We start from the raw sequence: 23412 nt of genomic DNA on the forward strand, positions 1-23412 counted from the left end.
AGAGAGAGAGAGAGAGATAATGTTAATTCAATTATTCATATTCGACTTCGAAATTTTGATTCGGCCAATCCATTCGAAAAATTTCTGACCACCCATGTGGGTGGTCTTTGTGTTAAATAATTTTATTTGGCACAGCGGAGCTATAGTAGCCATTTAAAATTTAGGGCAGAAATTTATTTGCCATTTAAATTTGACAAAAAAACATTTCGTTCCCTCAGATTCCTCGTCTCTCATTTCTTATTTTCCCATTTCTTGTTCCCATTTCCCATTTCTCATTTCATTTCATTCCTCATCTCACTACCACCCTCACATATCTCTCTCTCCCCAAACATTTCGTTCTTTTTTCTTAATCTCTCTCGAAAATTGATCGTCCGTCGTAAAGATTCGTAAAAGAGAGAAAAAGTGGTAATTTAATGAGAAGAGGAAAGCATCTATGAAGATCGGGACTGTATCTCGTTTCACAGTATGGAATGGCAGATCCTTCTGGCTATGCTAATACTAATCCCGATCGTGACGTTGAACAAGTCAGTCTCTTTGTCACTCTCTCTAATTATTATTCGGATAATATTGACTACGAGGTTTTTGTTTGCATGTGATATCTTGTTTTCTGTTCATACAACGCGGAAGAACTTTTTGTTTTTCTGTCAACAATTGTTTTGATTCAATTCAAATAAATAGTTATAATATTAGGATGTTGCACTTTGATTTCGCGGAAATTCAGTTAACCGATCTGGTTATTATTCTGTTATTTCGGTTTCTGAAGAAAATTATGGATCTGCAAAATTACCGTCATGTGATTCTTCATTTCTATTTTTTTTTTCTTTTTGTATAGGCAATTGTTGCTTTGAAGAAAGGTACTCAATTGATCAAGTATAGCAGGAAAGGGAAGCCCAAGTTTTGCCCGTTTAGAATTTCTGCGGTAATCAACTGGGTTGAAATAATATATATATATATATATATATTTTTTTCCCTCTAGCTTCAGATTTTTTTTTTGTTTTATTATAATTTGATTTATACCAGGTTCTTGAGCATGATTTCAGTTTAGTTTTTTGCTAACAGGATGAAACATCAATTCTTTGGTTCTCTCGTGGGGAAGAAAGGCATCTGAAATTATCTACGGTTTCACGAATTGTTCTTGGACAAAGAACCGTTGAGTCAAATTCATAACCATGTTTATCATATTCATAGGAAAAATAAAGAGAGCAAATTATAGTCTGTCTAAAAATCAATGTAAAATATATGATAATCCTTTGGTTTTATATATTTTTTTTATTCAGGCTGTATTTAGAAGATTTTTGCGTCCGGAAAAGGACTACTTATCGTTTTCTCTTCTTTACAACAACGGCGAACGGTCCCTTGATTTGGTAACCGAAATTTTGCTTTGGTTTTATCATTTTCCTTTACCACTTTTCACTTCACCTTCATGAAAATCTCGAACCATTGATGTTTATTTCTATTTTTTTGGTGTTATATAGATATGCAAGGACAAATCTGAGGCAGACTTGTGGTTTTCAGGGCTTAAGGAGCTAATCCCTTCAGGACAACAGCGCAGTCGGCGTAGTAAGAGCGATTTTTCAGAAGTGAGCCTCTAATGCAGTTCGATATATTTATTTTTTAACTCCGGCGATTGAAATGGCAACTTTTCGATATATTAATTCGGACGCACATCACTTTCAGCACCCAGACGGTAGCGACGCTGTTCCAATCGGCAGTCCCCTGAGATCGTCCTTTGAATTTTCTAGTGTTGCCAACGGAAGATTATCCTTTGACTTGTATCCGCGTGAATCTCCATTGAATTTTGTGAGCTCAGATGCGGCTTCAGACCGCCCAAGCATGCAACTTAGAACAAGCACTGGCGATGGTTATCGGATTAGCGTTTCAAGCACTCCCAGCTGCTCGAGCGGAGGGTCCGGACCGGATGACATCGAATCCCTCGGCGATGTTTATCTCTGGGGAGAGGTTTGGCTCGATGGAAATTTCCCCGATGCCTCAGCTAGCTCCACTCCCTTAAAAGCTGACGTACTGACCCCGAGACCCTTAGAATCGAACGTAGTCCTCGATGTTCATCAGATTGCCTGCGGTGTAAGGTAAATATATATCGGCCAAAGTTTGACGTAGAATAATGTGAATTTTCATATGATTAGATGTTTAGCTTTTTGGTCACCTTAATGGGCTTGGTCAGGCCCATAAGGCCCTGCGTCTGACAAATTATGAATGTGGCAATGTCTTTAATAGCTTATTTTTAAATGGTCCATTAGAAAAATAGACATTTTAAACGTTTAACATTGCTAAATAATCAATGTTTGATTAATTTTAGGTAAATAACTATTTTCATGTATTTATAGATGTAAATCTTGGAGAAATAGTCACACTTCTATATGTTTGGCCGCGTTATTACTTAAGGTTATTTACCTAATATTTACCAAACGTTGACTATTTTTCTAATTTTCTGTTTTTGTTTTTAAATTTAGTGAGATCATCTCATATCCACCTGGTCGAGTTTCTTCTTCTCAATTTAGGTGTTCCATATATATTTTTGTATGTTCTTGTTTTGGGCATTTTATTTGCTTCACTGACATTGTTTTCTAACAATTATTATTTTCTAAGGCATGTTGCGCTTGTGACGAGGCAAGGCGAGGTATTCACGTGGGGGGAGGAATCCGGGGGAAGGCTGGGGCACGGAGTGGACAGGGACTTCAGCCGGCCCCATCTGGTCGAGTTTCTGGCGATCAACAACATAGACTCGGTGGCGTGCGGGGAGTACCACTCGTGCGCGGTCACAACTACCGGGGACTTGTTCACGTGGGGCGACGGGGCCCACAACGCGGGGCTCCTCGGCCACGGGACGGACGTCAGCCACTGGATCCCGAAGCGGCTGAACGGCCCCTTTGACGGGCTCCAGGTGCTGTCCGTGGCGTGCGGTGCCTGGCACACCGCATTGTCGACGTCGAATGGGAAGCTGTTCACTTTCGGGGATGGCACGTTCGGGGCTCTGGGGCACGGAGACCGCCTGAGCGTCTCGGCCCCCAAGGAGATCCAGCTGCTGAGCGGACTGAAGACGGTAAAAGTTGCGTGTGGGGTTTGGCACACGGCCGCGATCGTGGAGATCGCGGCCCAGCCCGGGAGCAGCGTTTCCTCGAGGAAGCTCTTCACCTGGGGCGACGGTGACAGGTACCGGCTGGGCCACGGGAACAAGGACACCTACCTCGCCCCCACCTGCGTCGCCTCGCTCCTCGACTACAACTTCCAGCAGCTCGGCTGCGGCGACACGATGACGGTCGCGCTCACCACGTCCGGCCACGTCTTCACCATGGGCAGCACAGTCCACGGGCAGCTCGGGAATCCCAGCACCGACGGGAAGTCGCCGTGTCTGGTGCAGGACAGGCTGGTCGGGGAGTTCGTGGAGGAGATTTCTTGCGGCGCAAGCCACGTGGCGGTGCTGACCTCCCGGAGCGAGGTCTTCACGTGGGGCAAAGGCGGGAACGGGCGGCTCGGCCACGGCGACACGGACGACCGCAAGGCCCCGACCCTGGTGGAGGCCCTCAAGGACCGAAATGTGAAGAACATCTCTTGCGGGTCGAATTTCACGACGAGCATCTGCATTCACAAGTGGGTCTCCGGGGCCGACCAGTCGGTCTGCTCCGGGTGCCGACAGGCGTTCGGGTTCACCCGGAAGAGGCACAACTGCTACAACTGCGGCCTGGTCCACTGCCATGCGTGCAGCTCGAAGAAGGCCTTCCGGGCCGCGCTCGCACCCACGCCCGGGAAGCCCCACCGCGTCTGCGATGCCTGCTACGCGAAGCTCAAGGCCGCCGAGCCCGGAGCTAGCGTCGCAGCCTACAACCGCAGGATCACGATTCCGCGCCGCTCTGTCGACTCTCGGGACTACTCGACCCGGGGCGAGGCGAGATCCTCCAAGATTCTGCTCTCCCCGATGGCTGATCCGGCCCGGTCCAGAGCGGCCCGGTCCGACTATGGCCGGGCCCAGCACGCGAGGGGGCCACCCGGCACGCCGACGTCGCCGCGGCAACACGTGAGCTCCAGGCAGCCCACTCCTTTCACGCGGAGGCAGAGCCCGCCGAGGTTAGCCACTCCCATGTTCTCCAAGAGCGTCATGGACAACATCAAGAAGTCCAACGATCTATTGACGCAAGAGCTAGCAAAGTTGCACACACAGGTAGGAACTCACTTTCACTATCTCAATCTCTATAATTTCTGATCATGTTTTCTCTCGGGACAGGTTAAGAGCTTGAGGCAGAAATGCGACACTCAAGAAGCGGAGATGCAAAAGCTACGGAAAGAGGCGCGATCCGCCACGATATTCGCCGATGGGCAGTCCATAAAATACAGAATAGCTAATGAGCTTGTCAAGTCTTTCTCGGCGCAGGTTTGAACTTTCGGAACTACAAAAACAAGTGGTCCATTTTGACAGCGCCGATGTCAGTTTCAATCTTTTGGCCAATAACTGTTTTATTTTTCTTTTGTCAATTAAGCTGAAGACCGTAGCAGAAAAGATGCCCCCAGAAGATTCAAATGCCGAAATCTTGAGATCGTTGTACGACCGAGCCGAAGATTTTCTTGACACGACTGGCCACGACACATCCGAAAGCTCGTCCTTCCAAGCAGGCGTAGATCGCCACCACCGAAATATATCATTGCACTCCAAGAAACCTCATATAATGCAGTCCCATGGGTCAGGAGATCATTCAAATTCGGGTCATTCCAGCGGCCACAGTCATCATCATCACAATCCGGACTCGCCGTCTGCGTCCAGTACCAGAGATGACGACGGCCATCCGAGCTCAGAGGACAGCTCAACAACCCCAAGGAATGAAAAGGGAAAAGAAGTTATCGAACAGTTCGAGCCCGGAGTGTACGTCACTCTCATTCTACTTCAGAACAGCACAAAGGTCTTCAGGCGTGTCAAATTCAGGTAATTTTATGAGAGAAAGAAGAAGGAATAAAAAGACACGAATCACAAAAGTTTTTTACTCCTAAAACAGTTTTGACCATAACAGTTAAAGGATCCCACATCAGAAAATCGAAGAGACATGCATAGACTTAAAAGCCTATTAGTCAATCAATTTATTATGAGATGGAACTCTACACTTACACTTGGCAATTACGACATCTGAATTTTTTTTTTTTTTTTTGGGACAGTAAAAGAAGGTTTAGCGAGCAACAAGCCGAAGAGTGGTGGAACACAAACAAAGACAGGCTTCTAAAGTCGTATACTACGCCGCAAAAGACAAGCGTTGGTCACACAGACGGTCCCACTGCACCAGCGCCGACAGGAACAAACTCTCCGGCGGAGTTGTCCACCTAGGCCTAGTTAATGACTTTGTTTTGGTAATTACAGGAGGATTCTCTATTTCCTTAAGTGCAAGTTACTTATTAATGGACAACAAACAAAGTATATAAATAAGACGTTTTGATTTAGAGATTTAAGTATTTACTCGATTCTAATTTTTTAATTTTTAGGTTATATAGTTGACATCGTCTCAGGCTTGCCCATTTCCAAAACTCATGTGATATATAAAAAAAAAATAAAAAAAAAAGTTAAAAATTTGAGTCCTGCACTTAGAAAAAATATATGGCATAGTATTATATAACTGGAAAAGGGAAAGGAATTGGTATTGATAATGAAAATGAGTACAAGAGCCACCTGACCTTTCGAAAGGGTTAGTCCTCTTCTGTGGAATATAATTGTAGCCTCTTGTGACATTCAGCAACAGAACAAAGGACGTTCCACCCAGTGCACCCAATAAATAAGAATCACCCTATCCACCTAAGGACCTAAAATAAATAAAACGAATTGGGGGCTTATTATAATTCTTTCGCGAGTTGGAGATTTTTTTTTTTTCAATTTCTAAGTTGGTATATACTTTGTATCGTGATATAAAATTCTAAATTAAATCTCTAACGTATGCTAAGTTGCTGCTAAGCTGGTGGTTCTCAACGAACAATTGGATGGGTGTTGCAGGAGGTGTGGCGGGGACAGAGACAATTTTCCATTTGTTCTCAAAAGTTCACATGGCCAAAAACCTTTGATTCGTTGAAGGTCTGGGAAGAAGGTTGGCCTGTGCTGATGATGAGGATAGCAATAATGATATCTTCTAGAATAGTGCAGAATTAGGAGTTTTCATAGCGGTCTTGGCTTATTTTAGACGCTAATTGGAACTGATGTAACGAGAGGACCTTCAAAGGGGCAGTGATTGATTGCCGGCAGATGGTGGCGTTATGGGTGTAAATTGTTGAGCACTGTCTTCTGCGGACAAAACGAAATTAGTATATCCCTACTCAAGTGACGAAGAACACTGACAGTTGGGCTAGACTTGCTAGAGGAAGACTCAAGCTCAATTTAGCAATCCAAGATGTCCTATAGTATGTGTTTAACATCTTGGAAAACATGTTTCCTTATTTGAGAGATCGCGCTAGCTTCGATTCTATAACTATTTTGTACAAGTGCAGTTTTTATGTGGTACGCTTCCGGTTATATCTTCACCGAATCACATTCAGGTTGTCTCCAAGAAAATCCTAGTACACTAAGAGAAAAACAATATTTTTAGATCCGACAAAAGTCGCTTCTAAAGTAATCTACTAAAAGTAAATTAGAAGCGACATTAAAAGTGACGATATCGCTTTTAATGTACTCACACCATTTCCGATCAATCATTAGAAGCAACATTTAGCTTCTAACGTCGCTTGTAAGTTCTTATTTTTAATTTTTTTTAATTTCTGATTTTTATAATTTGCTGGTTTTAATTGTAATTTACAAATTATATTAAATTAGTACAAATATAATACATAGACTAACGTAGAATGAAAAACACTACAACAAAATAAAAAAGACCAAATGAAATGAAAGTCTAAGATCGATCAAAATAACCTCCCACTCCTCGAGTTGGGACGTCGTTCTCCGCAGGTGCTGCAAGGACTACGACTAGAGTGGGGACGATCCCTTTGATTGATAGTTGATGCTAACGAAGGAACCTCGGGTCGCATCTCTATCTCATGTGTGCACTCGAACTAGCCCTAGACTAAGATGCAACGAATGCACTGACTAGATCCCTCACTGCACTACGTAAAAAGGACGTATCGGCCTTCTACTGCTTTGTTTGATGTGATAAAGATCACGCGTCAAAGTCGTGAGCCCGAGCTTCGATCAGATTTGAAGAAGAGATCAATGGCCCTATCCTTGTAGCCTAGTCACATTGCTCGCCGAGAACTTGCGCCATTACAACAATCTCCATAGCTTCTTGGTCTTGGGGCTGACCTTGCTTCCTCTGCTTGCCGCTGTATATCCGCGAGCTAGGGCACGATCCACCCCTGCATATAAATGTCAACTAATTTATTAAGTTAATTGAAACATGATCTCGTTGGTGTAAATAAAACTTACATGGGTTCTTTTGCAACAGGCGCTGTCCAGGCTTGGTTATTGTTTTGATAAAGTTTCTCCCATGCCTCGATCGACTCCAAGCATGGAACCATCATCCTTCATCTGCAAGTGTAGAACGAATTAGTACATGTTAATATTTTTGAGTTTGTTATATTTTAGTTAAAACGTACGTGGATCGAATGGTAGTGAGCAAACAACATCGTACCTCACCGACTGACTGTGGTGTTCTTGGACTTGTTGAATTTGTTCTGGTCGAACACTACCTGTAAAATGTTATTACAAGTTGGTTAATGTAAAAGTATTATTCCTAGTTATTACCTTGAAATCCAGGGACTATAGCTTATCCAACGTATGTAGCCAGATCTCCAATGGGAGCGGCCCCTCATTATTTTGAGGTCGTGGCATCTCTCAAGTTTGAGAATGCAACAACGACGAAAGCGATTGTGGGAAAAAACAGTTCTAACACATTCTTTTTAAAGGCAAACAAGATAAGAGGAACAATATTCAACCACGACATCGAACCCCTCCAAAAACACTCTAGAACTGGGTAAAACCTATAACGTTTCAAATGCAAAAGTAGCAGACGAGAAACCTTCATACAAATTATATGGAACGGAAACTCATTTGACGTTCAGAAGAGACAAAAATTGATGAAGTTCAAGAAGATAACACAGCTATGGTGGAAGGATTGTACGAATTCACTTCACTCGATTTGTGCAAGAATTTCGTTGATACAACAACTGTATTAAGTATGTACTTTATTATTTATTTTATTATAAACTGTTAATTCATTTATTCAAATCAAGGTTCAAAATGCCGTTTATATATATAAATAACTGTTTACAACTTTAAAAATACTATTTTCATGAGCACAACTTTAGACACGTTATTTCGAGGATAAGTAAAAAAACACACCATATGCTTTCACTATATACTTGTAGATTTCTTGTGATTTACTAACCTCCGTGGTATGGTCAAGGTAAAAGAACACTTAGCTTTAAGGAAAAAAAAAATATGTAACAAACTAAGCTATTATAAACTTAACGTTTGAGATATAGCCAATGTTTACAAATTTTAAGAAAAATAGCCAAACAAATGAGGTGGCACTTGAATAACTCATTTGATTTGGGAAACTTGATAAACCAAGCTTGGTGTAGCAGCTGATTTGAAAATCAAACCATGTTTTGGATCTTTTAGGGAAACCAAACATTTGACCATGTGTATTGTCCAAATTACCCTTAAATTAAAATTCTTTTCAAAATCAAACCTTTCTCTCCACTCTCATTCCCTTCACGCTTGTTTTTTCAATTAAAAAAAAAAAAAAAAAAAAAGGCTCAGACCCTCATCCTTCTCCGGCAACCCAGGCCTCTGCGGCGAGCTCCTCAACAACCCCTGCCCCGCCGCCTCCTCCTCGCCCTTCTTCGACGTCCCCGTGGCCCCCGCCAGCCCCCTCGCCGCCGCCGATTCCGAGGACACCGTGGTTCTTCCTCCGAACCCTCGGGCCGAGAACAACAACAAGACCGGGGTTGTGGTCGGGCTCGTCGTCACCGTCGTGATTCTCGCCGCCGTTGCCTTGCTCCTCTCCGTGGGCGTTCGGCGGCGAGGAGGACGACGAACGCGAAAGCGCCGAAGCTGGGATCTCCGGCGATTCTCTTTCCCGCCTAAACACCTTCGTGTATATATACAACTATACACACACAGACCGGAATAAATTTGCTAAACAGAGCTCTTTCATTATTTGGCCAGAGAGAGCAAGCCATGGACGAAAGTTTCGATGAGCAGAACAAGCTTCCAGAGCTGAAATTAGGTGAACAGCCGAAAAACCCTAGCTCTGTATTTCGATTGATTGAAATGATTTCGTGGTCAAAAGATCGGAGACTTAGGCGTGTTTTTTTTTATTTTTTATTTATTTTATATTTGCAGATGCGAAGCAAGCGCAGGGTTTTCTTTCGTTCTTCAAAAGACTGCCTCAGGTAGCTTTCTTATTTGCGAATCGCTTTGGCTCTTTGAATGCTGAGTTTTCGCATATAATCCTGGTTGTCAGTTAGAATGCTGAAATATGTTGGTTCTGATTGATTGATGAAGATACAGAAGAAAGTGAAATTGAGGGAGATGGCAAAAATGTTATGATAAAGAATTCATTTTCACTGAACTGTGTTCTTTTTTTTTTCTTCCATTGAGAAGCTTTTGTAAACTCTTAATTTTCTTCCATTTATCTTTTTTTTTTTTGTATTTAGTTATTAATATGGAAATCTGGTCTAGGATCTCTTTGGTTACTTGAAAAATATAAGGAGATTAATTAGTAGAAAAGGATAATTTTTTATTTTTATTATTAGATTTATGAGAATGCTATCAGTGACAAATTATTGTTATCATAAAAAACTTCTTTGTTGTTTCTACTCTATTTCAGGACCCAAGGGCAATTCGGTTCTTCGATCGACGGGTCAGTTCAGTTTATTTTATGGCTGTCATATTGTGTTGCTAATGTGGACTGGTTTCGGATTCTTCTCAGGCTATTTTTTTCCATTTGATTTGTTTGCCCCCGAATGAGTTTACAGTTCCAAATAATCTCTGTCACTTTAATGCATGCATATTTCTGATGACGTCCTGTGAGATATTGATTTGATCACTTTACGAGCTTTTTTTTGGATTTAATATCAACTTTGTTGGATAAGTTAATATATATTGTCTAAAATGCTATGCTTTAAAACATCTCACTTATTTTTCTTCATATTTTTTTTCTTTTTAAGCGCTCTATGCTCAATGACTTCAACGATGGAGATGATGACAACGATGAAGATGATGAAGAGGAAGACGATGATGGTGAGGAAGACAAGGATGAAGGTGACGAACCTTATCGTTGTCTGTAATTTCGAAGTTTATAGCTGTTATTTCGATTTCGATTCGAACTTTTTAACTTGAAATTGTTGTCTGTAGTTTCGAAGTTTATAGCTGTTATTTCGATTTCATTTCGAACTTTTTAACTTGAAATTGTTGTCTGTAGTTTCGAAATTTATAGCTGTTATTTCGATTTCATTTCGAACTTTTTAACTTGTACAGATTTGACTTCTAATGTATACTTTTTAACTTCTTAACAGGTTCAAACGTTAATATATGTTGTTTATTTGATGGTACTTGGGTGAACAAAGGTACAAAATGGGAATATACTAATGAATCGCGATTCGAACTGCGTGCACTCGCGAAAGACATATCTCGGGATTTCAGAGTTTTCAGTTCGTTTATGTGCTTGATTTCAGAGTTTTCAGTTAGTTTATGTGCTTGATTTCAGACATTTCATGGTATTTTTGTAATGGATTTCAGACATTTCAGTTATTTTATGAGTTTGATTTCAGAGTTTTCAGTTAGTTTATGTGCTTGATTTCAGACATTTCAGTTCATTTTTGTAATGGATTTCAGACATTTCAGTAATTTTTTGTCAAGGATTTCAGAGTTTTCAGTTTGTTTATGTGATGAATTTCAGACATTTCAGTTATTTTATGTGTTTGATTTCAGAGTTTTCAGTTAGTTTATGTGCTTGATTTCAGACATTTCATAGTATTTTTGTAATGGATTTCAGACATTTCAGTTATTTTATGAGTTTGATTTCAGAGTTTTCAGTTAGTTTATGTGCTTGATTTCAGACATTTCAGTTCATTTTTGTAATGGATTTCAGACATTTCAGTAATTTTTTGTCAAGGATTTCAGAGTTTTCAGTTTGTTTATGTGATGAATTTCAGACATTTCAGTTATTTTATGTGTTTGATTTCAGAGTTTTCAGTTAGTTTATGTGCTTGATTTCAGACATTTCAGTTCATTTTTGTAATGGATTTCAGACATTTCAGTAATTTTTTGTCAAGGATTTCAGAGTTTTCAGTTAGTTTATGTGATGAATTTCAGACATTTCAGTTATTTTATGTGTTTGATTTCAGAGTTTTCAGTTAGTTTATGTGATGGATTTCAGACATTTCAGTTATTTTATGTGTTTGATTTCAGAGTTTTCAGTTAGTTTATGTGCTTGATTTTAGACATTTCATAGTATTTTTGTAATGGATTTCAGACATTTCAGTTATTTTATGAGTTTGATTTCAGAGTTTTCAGTTAGTTTATGTGCTTGATTTCAGACATTTCAGTTCATTTTTGTAATGGATTTCAGACATTTCAGTAATTTTTTGTCAAGGATTTCAGAGTTTTCAGTTTGTTTATGTGATGAATTTCAGACATTTCAGTTATTTTATGTGTTTGATTTCAGAGTTTTCAGTTAGTTTATGTGCTTGATTTCAGACATTTCAGTTCATTTTTGTAATGGATTTCAGACATTTCAGTTATTTTTTGTCAAGGATTTCAGACATTTCATAGTATTTTTGTAATGGATTTCAGACATTTCAGTTATTTTATGAGTTTGATTTCAGAGTTTTCAGTTAATTTATGTGCTTGATTTCAGACATTTCAGTTCATTTTTGTAATGGATTTCAGACATTTCAGTCATTTTTTGTCAAGGATTTCAGAGTTTTCAGTTTGTTTATGTGATGAATTTCAGACATCTCAGTTATTTTATGTGTTTGATTTCAGAGTTTTCAGTTAGTTTATGTGCTTGATTTCAGACATTTCAGTTCATTTTTGTAATGGATTTCAGACATTTCAGTTATTTTTTGTCAAGGATTTCAGACATTTCGGGTTATTCATGTATACATTACAAACCAAAATATCATCCAAAAAACTAGTCTCCAAAACTACCAAAGTAATTATCAAGAAACATTACAAACCCAATTTTCATCCAAAAAACTAGTCTCCAACACTATCAAAGTAATTTTCATCACCCTTTTTTCAGGCTTTTCAGTTTGGCTGTGTTCATCGGAGTGTAATCATCATGCTTTATGGGCCACTTGCTCTTTCTCTTCGAAACTACACAATCCAACATAAAATAATTAAAAAGCACATAAACCATGAAATATAGGCAAAACAGTTTGAAAATTGAGAACTTACCATAGACGCGGACAGATTCTTTCGCCGGAGGGTTGACGAAGTCGTCGTCGTCGTCATTGGGGGCTGCCACCGAATTGCCCTTGGGTCCTGAAATAGAGTAGAAACAACAAAGAAATTTTTTATGATAACAATAATTTGTCACTGATAGCATTCTCATAAATCTAATAATAAAAATAAAAAATTATCCTTTTCTACTAATTAATCTCCTTATATTTTTCAAGTAACCAAAGAGATCCTAGACCAGATTTCCATATTAATAACTAAATACAAAAAAAAAAAAGATAAATGGAAGAAAATTAAGAGTTTACAAAAGCTTCTCAATGGAAGAAAAAAAAAAGAACACAGTTCAGTGAAAATGAATTCTTTATCATAACATTTTTGCCATCTCCCTCAATTTCACTTTCTTCTGTATCTTCATCAATCAATCAGAACCAACATATTTCAGCATTCAAACTGACAACCAGGATTATATGCGAAAACTCAGCATTCAAAGAGCCAAAGCGATTCGCAAATAAGAAAGCTACCTGAGGCAGTCTTTTGAAGAACGAAAGAAAACCCTGCGCTTGCTTCGCATCTGCAAATATAAAATAAATAAAAAATAAAAAAAAACACGCCTAAGTCTCCGATCTTTTGACCACGAAATCATTTCAATCAATCGAAATACAGAGCTAGGGTTTTTCGGCTGTTCACCTAATTTCAGCTCTGGAAGCTTGTTCTGCTCATCGAAACTTTCGTCCATGGCTTGCTCTCTCTGGCCAAATAATGAAAGAGCTCTGTTTAGCAAATTTATTCCGGTCTGTGTGTGTATAGTTGTATATATACACGAAGGTGTTTAGGCGGGAAAGAGAATCGCCGGAGATCCCAGCTTCGGCGCTTTCGCGTTCGTCGTCCTCCTCGCCGCCGAACGCCCACGGAGAGGAGCAAGGCAACGGCGGCGAGAATCACGACGGTGACGACGAGCCCGACCACAACCCCGGTCTTGTTGTTGTTCTCGGCCCGAGGGTTCGGAGGAAGAACCACGGTGTCCTCGGAATCGACGGCGGCGAGGGGGCTGGCGGGGGCCACGGGGACGTCGAAGAAGGGCGAGGAGGAGGCGGCGGGGCAGGGGTTGTTGAGGAGCTCGCCGCAGAGGCCTGGGTTGCCGGAGAAGGATGAGGGTCTGAGCCTTTTTTTTTTTTTTTTTTGAATTGAAAAAACAAGCGTGAAGGGAATGAGAGTGGAGAGAAAGGTTTGATTTTGAAAAGAATTTTAATTTAAGGGTAATTTGGACAATACACATGGTCAAATGTTTGGTTTCCCTAAAAGATCCAAAACATGGTTTGGTTTTCAAATCAGCTGCTACACCAAGCTTGGTTTATCAAGTTTCCCTTTGATTTTTCCATTTTGTCCTTTGTTTAAAGGAGTTTTAAAACATATATATATATACACGTATGTATGTATATATGTATGTATGTATGTATATACACGTCAGAGTTAAAACACTTGAGAGCTCAGCTGAACAAAATTTAATTTATATTTCACAATAAATGTGTAATTCTTCAAGACACCAAAGGATCTTGGGAAAAAAAATGTGGAACTGCACGTTTATGAATTAGAGATCTTATAGACAAAAATTTTGACAGTGAACGTAGACAGGAGTCTTATTCTAACCGGAATTTAATGGAAAAAGTAAAACTCTGTCATAACTAGAACACATGAACCAACCTGTTTGTAATCTTTAGTTGCACTTACAAAATTTGAAAAGGTTTGGCTTGAGCCGAAGCACGTGGTTGTTGTAGTTGTAATTAGTAAATAATTATAATATATATGATTTAAATCAGTGGACAAGTTTCATTTATCTAGTTTAGCTTCCATATTTTCTATTTCAGCTATACTGCATAGCCTAACAATAAGCCAAAACACCTCCAAAAAAACATTTCATATTATGAAGTGTTTCATTTATGAATATATTTTTTTGAATCAGGCCAGACAAATACATTCGTTTTATTCACCTGATGATTTCCGCTCCTCGTCTCTTACCCTACAATAAAAATATCAAATGATGTACCAAGACATCAGACAACAAATACTGCAAGACAGAACATAAAACACAATGACAATAAGAACATACAATTTAGAGCGTTTTGTTGGACGAGGTATCACGCCGAACGAGTTGTGACTGGTTCCAGGACTAACTCCCGAACTGTCCATCAAAGTTTTCGAATCTACATAAGTTGATGTTCAAAATGAAATGGCAGTCAACGAGGATGAAATACAAAACCAGATAAAAATACAAAAGCAAACATGAGACCGAACATGTTACTGAAATATGCCAGAGATCCAAGAAATGAAAAAAAAAAATGAAAGAGCAAGAGAAATTCACTTTTTTGCCTCCAAAGGGTTTATCGCAATCTGTCCATCCAACTGGGATTGAGCAGATCTTTCTATCTCCTCAACTGGCATAGCCTGGTCTAATATGGTAGGTATTGTTAAGCTTTACGATTGCACTCATTTAATTGCTCACGCAACACATCCGTGTCTTAAAATAGATGGAAGGATGATAAAAAAAATGAACGGAGCAATTTGTTACATGTGTAAGAGTTCAGGGGAATTTTATGTAATTAATTAAAATGCTCAAACATAAAAAAAGGATACTGGTATAAGCAGTTATCTCTTTTCTTGTTGCTTTCTTGTTCCTCATACTGCCATCAACAGCCAGTTTGGATTGTTCTTTGGATTTTAAAATCCTACAACGATCTATAGAAATCCAGAGGAATAAAGAAACGCGGTTCTGAAAAATAACAATTGGACAAATTTATTAAAGGGTCCAAACAAAAATGTTGTGTTTTTCCAGTTACCCTTTTTCGAAGAAAAGAAAAGAAAAAGAAGAGAGACAACACGGCCAGAAAACGAGCCCCGAATATACTAACCGGATCTCCGAACCGAAGTATTTACTACTATAAAAAAATGGGTAATCGCTAATCAGGTAAAATTAAGGTTCCAAACAAAGGCTAAGCAAATGTACAGAGAACGAGTAGACGAAAACTATAGATTTTTTAAAAATCTTGTCAGAGGTCATCGCTGATCATGCCAATACGCTTTTCCTCACAATTTTCATGTTCCCCTAAAAATAAACCAATTTTCTTTAGTAAAAAAAAATCCAGATTCCTCTAATAAATAAATAAGGACATTACGAACGACAACAAACTATAGCTCAATAATAATCAATCTAAAAAATATGGGTCATCGCTAAATGATTCCATACCAGTTGTGATAATCGAAACATCTGCGAGCTTTCAAGCCAGAAGGCAAACAGGCGGGGATTTCGGGCGCGGAGACGAGGACGGGCTCGTTGCTTGAAGAGTTCTTCTTCGCGGCGGGAAGCTCCTCCAGCCGCCGCCATGTGGCGTCGCGGCTTGCTTCCGTGTCTTTTTCCCGAGCCTCGTCTTCCTGGAACTTGGCCAAGCACTCCTCGAATAGCTCCGGATCGACGTCGGAGAATATCTTCCTCACGTCCTGAGTCAGGTTCTGCATAGCTTGGTTCCAGTGGCTCTTCGTTTTTCTCTCGAGCGATGGGAAGATTATCGGCAGAATCACTTTCCTGTTCTGTCTTATCACTTTCCTGTTCCTGATCGTTGTTCCGCAAGAACAGAGCTCTCTTCCGAGATCTCTAGAAACCAACCAAGAATCCTGCTAGGACCCCATGGAAACCAGAGAGGCATGTACCTAGCAGACGAGATCTACAGTATTATTATTATTTTTCTATATGATAAGAAAGATCTTTATACGACTTAGTATATAAATGCATGTATCAGAGAGCATAGAAAGCTACCATAAAAAACTTATTAGCAAAGGATAAAAACCAAAAGAAAAATGTATCAAAAGAAGGCACAAGTTCCTACTTTAATTATAAAGAATTGGTTTACTCCGTAGAAGATTTCAATGAAAATTGGATTCAACAAGGGAACCATAGACAAACAGAAACAAAAATATTAAAAGACATTTCGAGTGGATATTTCTGTAGCATTATTAAAAATATAAACATGATCAGACTAAACAATACCAGAATATAGTGAAACATATTATAATATCAGAAGCGGAGAAATAGATATTCGAAAGAAGAAAAATAACTAAAATGGATTCCACAAAATAAAAGCATAACACTACTGATGTCACAACTTACAGGTAATTTTCTTGCGTTGTAATGTAGTACAATGCAATAGCAGTAATGAAAACGCATACTGAAGTCAGAAAGTTAATGACGAAGATGAACTTGAAGAATTCCCTAGAACCCCAGACAGGTTCAAGCAGCTTTCTGATGAAGAGAAGACCCAGTGTTCTCAGAAAAACCTATTAAACGAGCCAGTGTGGAATTCAATATGATTTTGATAAACGGAACTTAAAGGTCACGGGTTATGAGCATTCAGGGAAATGTACAATCATAATAATGACATAAAAAGAATTACAAAAGTGCATACCCCATGTACCGACTGTTCAACATAACCAGCTGTGATGAGATTCCACGCAAAAGGGATCGTCCTACAAAATAGGAGTTTGAATGATTTTGATTACCGTTCAGCTCCAGCATCAAACCAATGAAAATTGAAACAAGCTCATTAGTACTTGAAAACAGAATTTTCTCATGTATACTATTGCTAAAAAGTACACAAATTCTGTCTCATTTCTCCATGTGATTCACCAGACTTCTAGATGAAACTCATCTCAACCCTGCAAACATTTGATATATCCACTTTCACATCATAAAGTCCTTCAATCAACTTTTTTTTTTCTTTTCATTTGGCCATTAGAATCACAGCCATATTATTGGTATGCTACGACAAACTCAACGTATTAAAAGATGAAAGCTGCGAATATCCGAGTATAAGAGCACTGATGTGTGATGGGTATGGGTGGTTTTTCTTTTCAGTTTGTCTTTATGCTGAGGTGGGTTTTTGACGATCGTGTGGCGTGCATGAGGATCGTAAAGGAATATTTTGTAACTGAGCTTGCTCTTGTTTAGAGATTCTCCAAGCCTCCCGAATGCTCAACAGCCATTGTTATGACACCCTAGAATTTCTTTTATAAGCTAAGTTGATTGCTATTCTGTTATTAATAGTACGTATCAGACCCTCTTTTTTTTTCTTTTTTTTTTTGCAATGTCATAACATTGGGTCCTCAAGCAGGTTTATGACTTTCGATTTTTCAATTTCAAAATGTGATATTTCCAGAAAAGCATCAAACCAAAAGTAATTGGAAGTGTGTTGTATCATATAAACAATAATTTTTCCACTTCTGAATCATAAACATGGTCAAAGTAATCTTCCAAAACTTCTTAAGATACCGGTGATTTTTCATTCTACTAAACCTCAACCAGGCTCACACCGTTTCCACGAAAACTGGAATCAAGTAAGAGAAACGAGGAATCAAAGAAGACAAAGCAATACCTGGCAGGTATGAGAGCGAGGTAATTGACGGACTGAGGCAGTACTTGAGTCAGGTTCTGCACAGCTTGGTTCCAGTGGCTCTTCGTTTTTCTCTCGAGCGATGGGAAGATTATCGGTAGAATCACATTCCTGTTCTGTCTTATCACGTTCCTATTCCTGATCGTTGTTCCGCAAGAACAAAGCTCTCTCCGCCACCTACAAAATCAAAATCAGAGTGTAACTCTGTTAGGAACTTAGATTAAGAGAACTATAATAGTGGGTTTAAAAATATAATTCAAAAATAAAAGATATACGTGCATTCGGTAGGACCCACGACGGAGATCAGCTTCCCATGTGTCTCAGCCGCCGGCTTCATTGACGAAGAAGTACCCTGCATCAAGCTCAAACAAGGCGATGGTTGTAACTCGTAATGTAAGCAAGACCGAAAACCAAGAAACAAGAGACGTATAAAGCTCTCTCTTCTCTATGTATAGATTAAATTAAAGCACCTAGACAACGTATGGGACAGGGAAATTGGCCTCTCAGGGTGTCTCTCTCTCCCATTATCACCACACAAATTTACAAACTTTTCTTCTTCATTCACCCTTTGAAACACTTGTTTCATCTCCAAAATGACCCGAACAAAAAAATAAAATAAAAGAGATTTTCAACCAATGTATAGAATAGATTAGGGAACCGAAAAGAAGAAGAAGACCGAAGGGTGGTCAGAGGGTTGACGAACAAGGAAACCCTAGAAAACCGAAAAAGAGGAAATCGAACAAAACCCCAAAAATCGACAAACATCCATAACATTAAACACTTACCTTCTCCAATTCCACATTCCGCTGAAGATCTGACTCGGTACGACCCGCGTCGGAGATCGGCTCTGTGATCCCATGTGTCTCAGCCGCCGGCTTCGTTGACGAAGAATTACCCGGACTCCCAGAGCCAACCATCTCTCTAGACGAACAAGGAAACCCTAGAAAACCGAAAAAGAGGAAATTGAGCAGGTTAGGTTTTCAAGAATTATAGATTGGAAGACGATAAAAATATGTTGGATTAAAGACAAATGAGAGAAGCCATCATCTCACTGTAGCGGCGGATGTTCTCGAGCCTTTTGATCTCATAGTCGCTGAGTTTTTGGGGGCTATAGAACCGATTGCTAGGGCTTCTAGTCAGAGAGCGTTAATTTTCGGGGAAGATATTAAGAGACTGAGAAAACGGAGAGAGAGAGAAAGATAATGACGTGTAAGCGACGTGTCTAAGTTAGGATTGGTTATAAACAAGATGAATAGTCTATGAATATGTTGGATTAAAGACAAATGAGAGAAGCCATCATCTCACTGTAGCGGCGGATGTTCTCGAGCCTTTTGATCTCATAGTCGCTGAGTTTTAGGGGGCTATAGAACCGATTGCAAAGAAAGAGCTAGGGCTTCTGGTCAGAGAGCGTTAATTTTCGGGGAAGATATTAAGAGACTGAGAAAACGGAGAGAGAGAGAGAAAGATAACGACGTGTGTAAGCGACGTGTCAAGTTAGGATTGGTTATAAACAAGATGAATAGTCTATGAATAGTAAGTAATCATTCTGACTTATTATATTATATAGATATAGATAACTGAATAGAAGATGAAACCAGCTTGAATATCTTCCAATGTTAAGCAATCCTGTCGCTTTGCCTCAACTACGTAGTGAACAATGAAAACGAAATTATTAAGAAAGTGAAACAACGACATAAGAAGAGTTCAAAGGATTAACTATATAGCACAAGAAAGCTCTTGACCTGGTCCATTCGGGGTCTCCTTGATTGCAACTTCTTTGAAAGTTCCTGCACCGTACATGGGTTCCTAAAACAAAGGAATAAAGTTAAGAAGGAAAAAAAATGAGAGATAAAGAAACTCTTAAAGAGACTCCAAAACCGTTCACTAACCTTGCACCCGATGCAGCAGAAAGGTACGTACACTTTGCATATGAGAGAGAGAGAGAGAGTGATTTGACTTTGATTTTGATGATTTGCTCAACCTTTTTAGTACTAGAATTTTGTGAAATTACCCCATTTTGTCTCCTTCAAAGTTCATGCCTTCGAAATAGAAAACGGTTCGAGCGAAGCAACAACCGTATTCAGCAAAGTAAAGCCAGCAAACCAAAGAACTCATACTCTAACGTTTAAGGAAGCCATTGGCTAGGATTTGTCTTCGATCACTTGCTTCTCTGCTTCTTTTTAAAAAAAAAAAAACATAAAACTATTACTGAAAAAGGCTTTCTCGAATCTATAACGTTAGAAAACGGTTCAAAGAGAAAGAAAAAAAATTGGTGGTTAAGTATATCTACAACTTAACAGAGAGGAGATCGGATAACCCACTGACCTTGGAAATAATTTTGCAAGCAATCTTTTGCCACGCTAGTAAAGGAAGGACAGCGAGAAGAGAAGAATTCGCGCTATCCAATCTTTTCATGTGTTCTCCTTCATATTCACAATAAAACCAACTCAAAACGCACTGTTAACTTCGATACTAAATGCGCCAAAAAGAACTTTAAATTCTAGGTATAGAACCAGAACAATAAGAAAAATTATTTTTTTTGCAGAATCTCCAACCACTGGCCAAAGGAACTATCCAAAGTTTACACTCTTGAAAAAAGTTTAGGCGGCTAAAAATCGTAGAACTAATGAACACAGCAGCAATATACAAGAAGCATAAACTGGTGCCTTCTAAACAGCATGCTATCAACATTCAAAATACCTGTAGAGATAACTAGTAATGCACAGAACAAACGTAATATAGACCTTTTGATACAAGAAATAGTCAAGCTATAAGATAAATAGAAAGCAAATATCAAAATATCTAATAACCATCACCACACATACATATTATTGAAGAAGAAAAAGTAGGGAGAATCCCCCGCTTAAATTCCATATACAAAGCAAAAAGCATGTTAAAGAGTTACATAAATGATATAGACCTTTGGATACAAGAAGCATTCAAACCATTACAAAAAAATATTCAATATTCCTTAGATATACTAATTATTAAAGAAGAAACCATGAAATAAAATATTCAATATTCCTTAGATATACTTATTATTAGAGAAGAAAAAGTAGAGAAAATCAGATTCAAAACCCCATTTAACTATACAATTTTCAAGTCAAAGGAAGAGAGAGAGTTACATAAGTTTCCGTTGAATTCCAAAATCGCAAACAAAAGGAGAATTCTCTCTTCATCCACTTGACCTTGCAGGCTAGAATTGAAGAAACTTCCATAGACCAGGATCTCCCAAGCCACAAAATACCAGGCAATTAACATGAATGAATAAGTATTTCAGGGGAGGCCATTAGAATAATATACAAAAAGGGCAAACAAAAAGAGAAAAATATAAGAAAGATAGAGAAGAAATAGGCTACACCATGACTGGTGGTGAACACACCCACTACTCCACAGTGAGTCTCCCACGACAGCCATGGTAAGCATCCCCTCGTGACCATAGCCACCATGTACTGAATCCATTGAACCGTGAAACAAAAAACAATGTCATTTTATAATTACAAAGCCATCGGAAGATAAATAAAGCTGAAACCTTGATATCTGATCCTCCATCATTATGTCGCTTGAAACCGTGTTGTGTTCCCCGTTATTCTACCAGCTGAAAATTTTATATTTATGCAAGTCCTAAACCATGACTCGGGCTGGCTAAAATGAGACCCCTTACATTAACTACACTCAATTTCAGATTAACAAAATGTTCATACATGGAAGGAAGGTAGATCATCTTAAACCCAGACTCTGAGAATACATTACCTTCATCTATCGTTTCTTTTAGCAAAACATAGAGATAAATTGTACCTTTGAAAATAGTTGCAAGTTTATGCCAGAATAAAAAATTAAGCACTCTCGACTCCATGGCACTTTTAAAAGTAGATACTTACACATTCATTTTGCTCTCTGGTTTAAGGCCAAGTGGATCTAGGGCACGCTCAAGACTTAGGAAGCTGACCCCGGCCCACCAGGTGAGGGGAAAACAGCAGAGAGACTTGTGGGTTTGAGATTTGACTTACTGATCTGAGAAGGAGATTTAATTAGTTCCAACTTGTTATAATCCAGTGATACAGTTTCATAATTGAAAGAAATCACATAAATTTTGAAAACGAACTACCTTTTCTATGAATGAACGAACCATATTCTCGATGTCCTGGTCCTGGACAATGCTATCCAGCTGACCCTATAAATTCAATAAAATTATAAATAAGATTCTTTAGTTTTGTAAACATTACTGCCAAAATAAGATTTCGAATTTCAAAGGTTTTGAGATTGCACCCATCAACAGCTACTTCCGTAAGTCCAGGAAAATCAACAGGTGTCAAGTTCACAACTGCAAAGGTAAAAAACAATAAAAGCACAATAATGAATCAGGGTTTGTATTTACACCTATTTACACCTACACTACACATCTATCAATGCAATAAGTCTTAAATAACAAGGTAAACGATTGCAAGAGAACATATTATATACCGTTAGGAGCACAAATACTGAGATGGATCGGAACTCTAGAGATTCAATTTGTGCTGCGACCCGTCTCACTGTCAGTTTCATCAGCTCTCTCCTTCCCCACAGCAGCTTGATGAAAATAAAATCCCGTAAACAAATATAAATATTGGCTAATTTGGCATAAATATCACTTTCACAAATTTACTCAAAACCAGTTTCAGAATTATAGCAAAATTGGTCAAAATATTTTCCTCTTTGTTGCTGTTAGTTACAGAACTTTACCTAAATGGTCAAAGTATTCTCCTCTTAGTTGCTGTCAGTTTCCTACGAGATACACAGGAAGCATCCGAATGATTTTCTTTGTCCCATCATATCTTCACCGAAACTGTCACGAAGTACTACACCTCCAATAATCTGTAAACATTTAACACCATTCAATCCACTAATGAATTAACTAATCAAACCGCAAAAGAGTGCAGAATAAAGAGAATAGAAGACTAAACCAGTTTGAATATCTGCCAATGTTCAGCAATCCTGTAGCTTTTCCCCAACCATGCAGTAAACAATCAAACCAAATTCCTAAGAAAATGAAAAACAGCATTAAGAGTTCAAATGATAAACTTTATAGCACAAAAGAGTTCATGACCTGATTCTGTTTGGGGCCTCCTTGATTGCATCTTCTTTGAAAAGTTCTTGCAGCATACATGGGTTCCTAAAACAAAGGAAAATAGTTAAGGAAAGAAGAAAAAAAAAACATAAGAGAAAAAGAAATTCTAAAAGAGATTTCAATTATTCACCTTGAACCAAATGAAAGGTATTTCATTTCGTGGATTATATCCAGCACTTCGCATATGGAGAGAGAGAGAGAGAGAGAGAGAGATATTTAACACTGATTTTGATTATTTGCTCAACCTTTTTTGTCGTAGAATTTCTTACTATTACCCACTTTTGTCTCCTTCGATGTTCATGGATATCAAATTAACCCCAGAAGTTCATATATTTGAAACCATCGAAAGGCTTCATGGTTGTTGACCCGCTAAACACACGCAATTTTTTATACCTTTCTAGTCTCTTTGATACCACTCAAGCGTCGCTCTTTCCCTCGCCGGAAGACCGCCAGGCCGGCGTTAGTCTCTCGAGCGTCACGGC

At 38.9% G+C, this 23412-nt stretch overlaps 2 protein-coding genes and 3 long non-coding RNA genes across 6 annotated transcripts; 2 read left to right on the top strand and 3 right to left on the bottom strand.

Moving 5' to 3' along the window:
* Positions 1-140: 140 nt before the first annotated feature.
* LOC149399104 (PH, RCC1 and FYVE domains-containing protein 1-like) lies at positions 141-5494 on the top strand. 2 transcript variants are annotated; one of them, XM_089611556.1, is made up of 10 exons: positions 141-524; positions 833-919; positions 1060-1149; positions 1278-1364; positions 1476-1580; positions 1678-2087; positions 2608-4177; positions 4241-4387; positions 4500-4933; positions 5161-5494. In XM_089611556.1, the coding sequence occupies exons 1-10, from the start codon at positions 471-473 to the stop codon at positions 5324-5326; spliced, it is 3150 nt and encodes a 1049-aa protein (XP_089467682.1). In that variant the 5' UTR covers positions 141-470; the 3' UTR covers positions 5327-5494. The 2 variants fall into 2 exon arrangements, with proteins under 2 accessions (XP_089467682.1, XP_089467681.1); XM_089611555.1 differs by having other exon boundaries at positions 142-524; positions 4494-4933.
* A 1193-nt stretch (positions 5495-6687) lies between these two features.
* On the bottom strand, positions 6688-8520 carry LOC149399105 (uncharacterized). Its single transcript, XR_016296465.1, has 3 exons — positions 7605-8520; positions 7400-7501; positions 6688-7329 (listed from the first exon to the last, which is right to left on the bottom strand). It is a non-coding gene; the product is annotated as an uncharacterized LOC149399105 (long non-coding RNA).
* Positions 8521-8951: 431 nt separating this feature from the next.
* On the top strand, positions 8952-9843 carry LOC149399106 (uncharacterized). The gene is made up of 3 exons (XR_016296466.1): positions 8952-9206; positions 9323-9372; positions 9810-9843. It is a non-coding gene; the product is annotated as an uncharacterized LOC149399106 (long non-coding RNA).
* Positions 9844-12388: 2545 nt separating this feature from the next.
* On the bottom strand, positions 12389-13501 carry LOC149399107 (uncharacterized). The gene is made up of 3 exons (XR_016296340.1): positions 13073-13501; positions 12907-12956; positions 12389-12469 (listed from the first exon to the last, which is right to left on the bottom strand). It is a non-coding gene; the product is annotated as an uncharacterized LOC149399107 (long non-coding RNA).
* Positions 13502-14271: 770 nt separating this feature from the next.
* LOC149399108 (uncharacterized) lies at positions 14272-18941 on the bottom strand. The gene is made up of 11 exons (XM_089611559.1): positions 18876-18941; positions 18609-18763; positions 18099-18175; positions 17806-18000; positions 16840-16900; positions 16545-16711; positions 15627-16087; positions 15017-15118; positions 14745-14832; positions 14493-14586; positions 14272-14402 (listed from the first exon to the last, which is right to left on the bottom strand). Exons 2-7 carry the CDS (start codon positions 18738-18740, stop codon positions 15976-15978), a joined length of 744 nt encoding a protein of 247 aa, XP_089467685.1. The 5' UTR covers positions 18741-18763; positions 18876-18941; the 3' UTR covers positions 14272-14402; positions 14493-14586; positions 14745-14832; positions 15017-15118; positions 15627-15975.
* Positions 18942-23412: the final 4471 nt, after the last annotated feature.

Source organism: Urtica dioica, chromosome 4 (genome assembly GCF_054948205.1).
Source record: "Urtica dioica subsp. dioica isolate 48M chromosome 4, U.dioica_male_clone48M_v1_H2, whole genome shotgun sequence".
In the NCBI taxonomy this organism is placed as follows: Eukaryota; Viridiplantae; Streptophyta; class Magnoliopsida; order Rosales; family Urticaceae; genus Urtica; species Urtica dioica.

Coding starts and splice junctions, on each gene's coding strand:
- LOC149399104 (XM_089611555.1), top strand. CDS start 471: ATGGCAGATCCTTCTGGCTATGCTAATACTAATCCCGATCGTGACGTT. Junction 1,365..1,475: donor GCGAACGGTCCCTTGATTTG/GTAACCGAAATT, acceptor GGTGTTATATAG/ATATGCAAGGACAAATCTGA. Junction 4,934..5,160: donor TTCAGGCGTGTCAAATTCAG/GTAATTTTATGA, acceptor TTTTTGGGACAG/TAAAAGAAGGTTTAGCGAGC.
- LOC149399108 (XM_089611559.1), bottom strand. CDS start 18,740: ATGGTTGGCTCTGGGAGTCCGGGTAATTCTTCGTCAACGAAGCCGGCG. Junction 18,176..18,608: donor GGAATGTGGAATTGGAGAAG/GTAAGTGTTTAA, acceptor AGCTTGATGCAG/GGTACTTCTTCGTCAATGAA. Junction 16,901..17,805: donor CTCGCTCTCATACCTGCCAG/GTATTGCTTTGT, acceptor CCTATTTTGTAG/GACGATCCCTTTTGCGTGGA.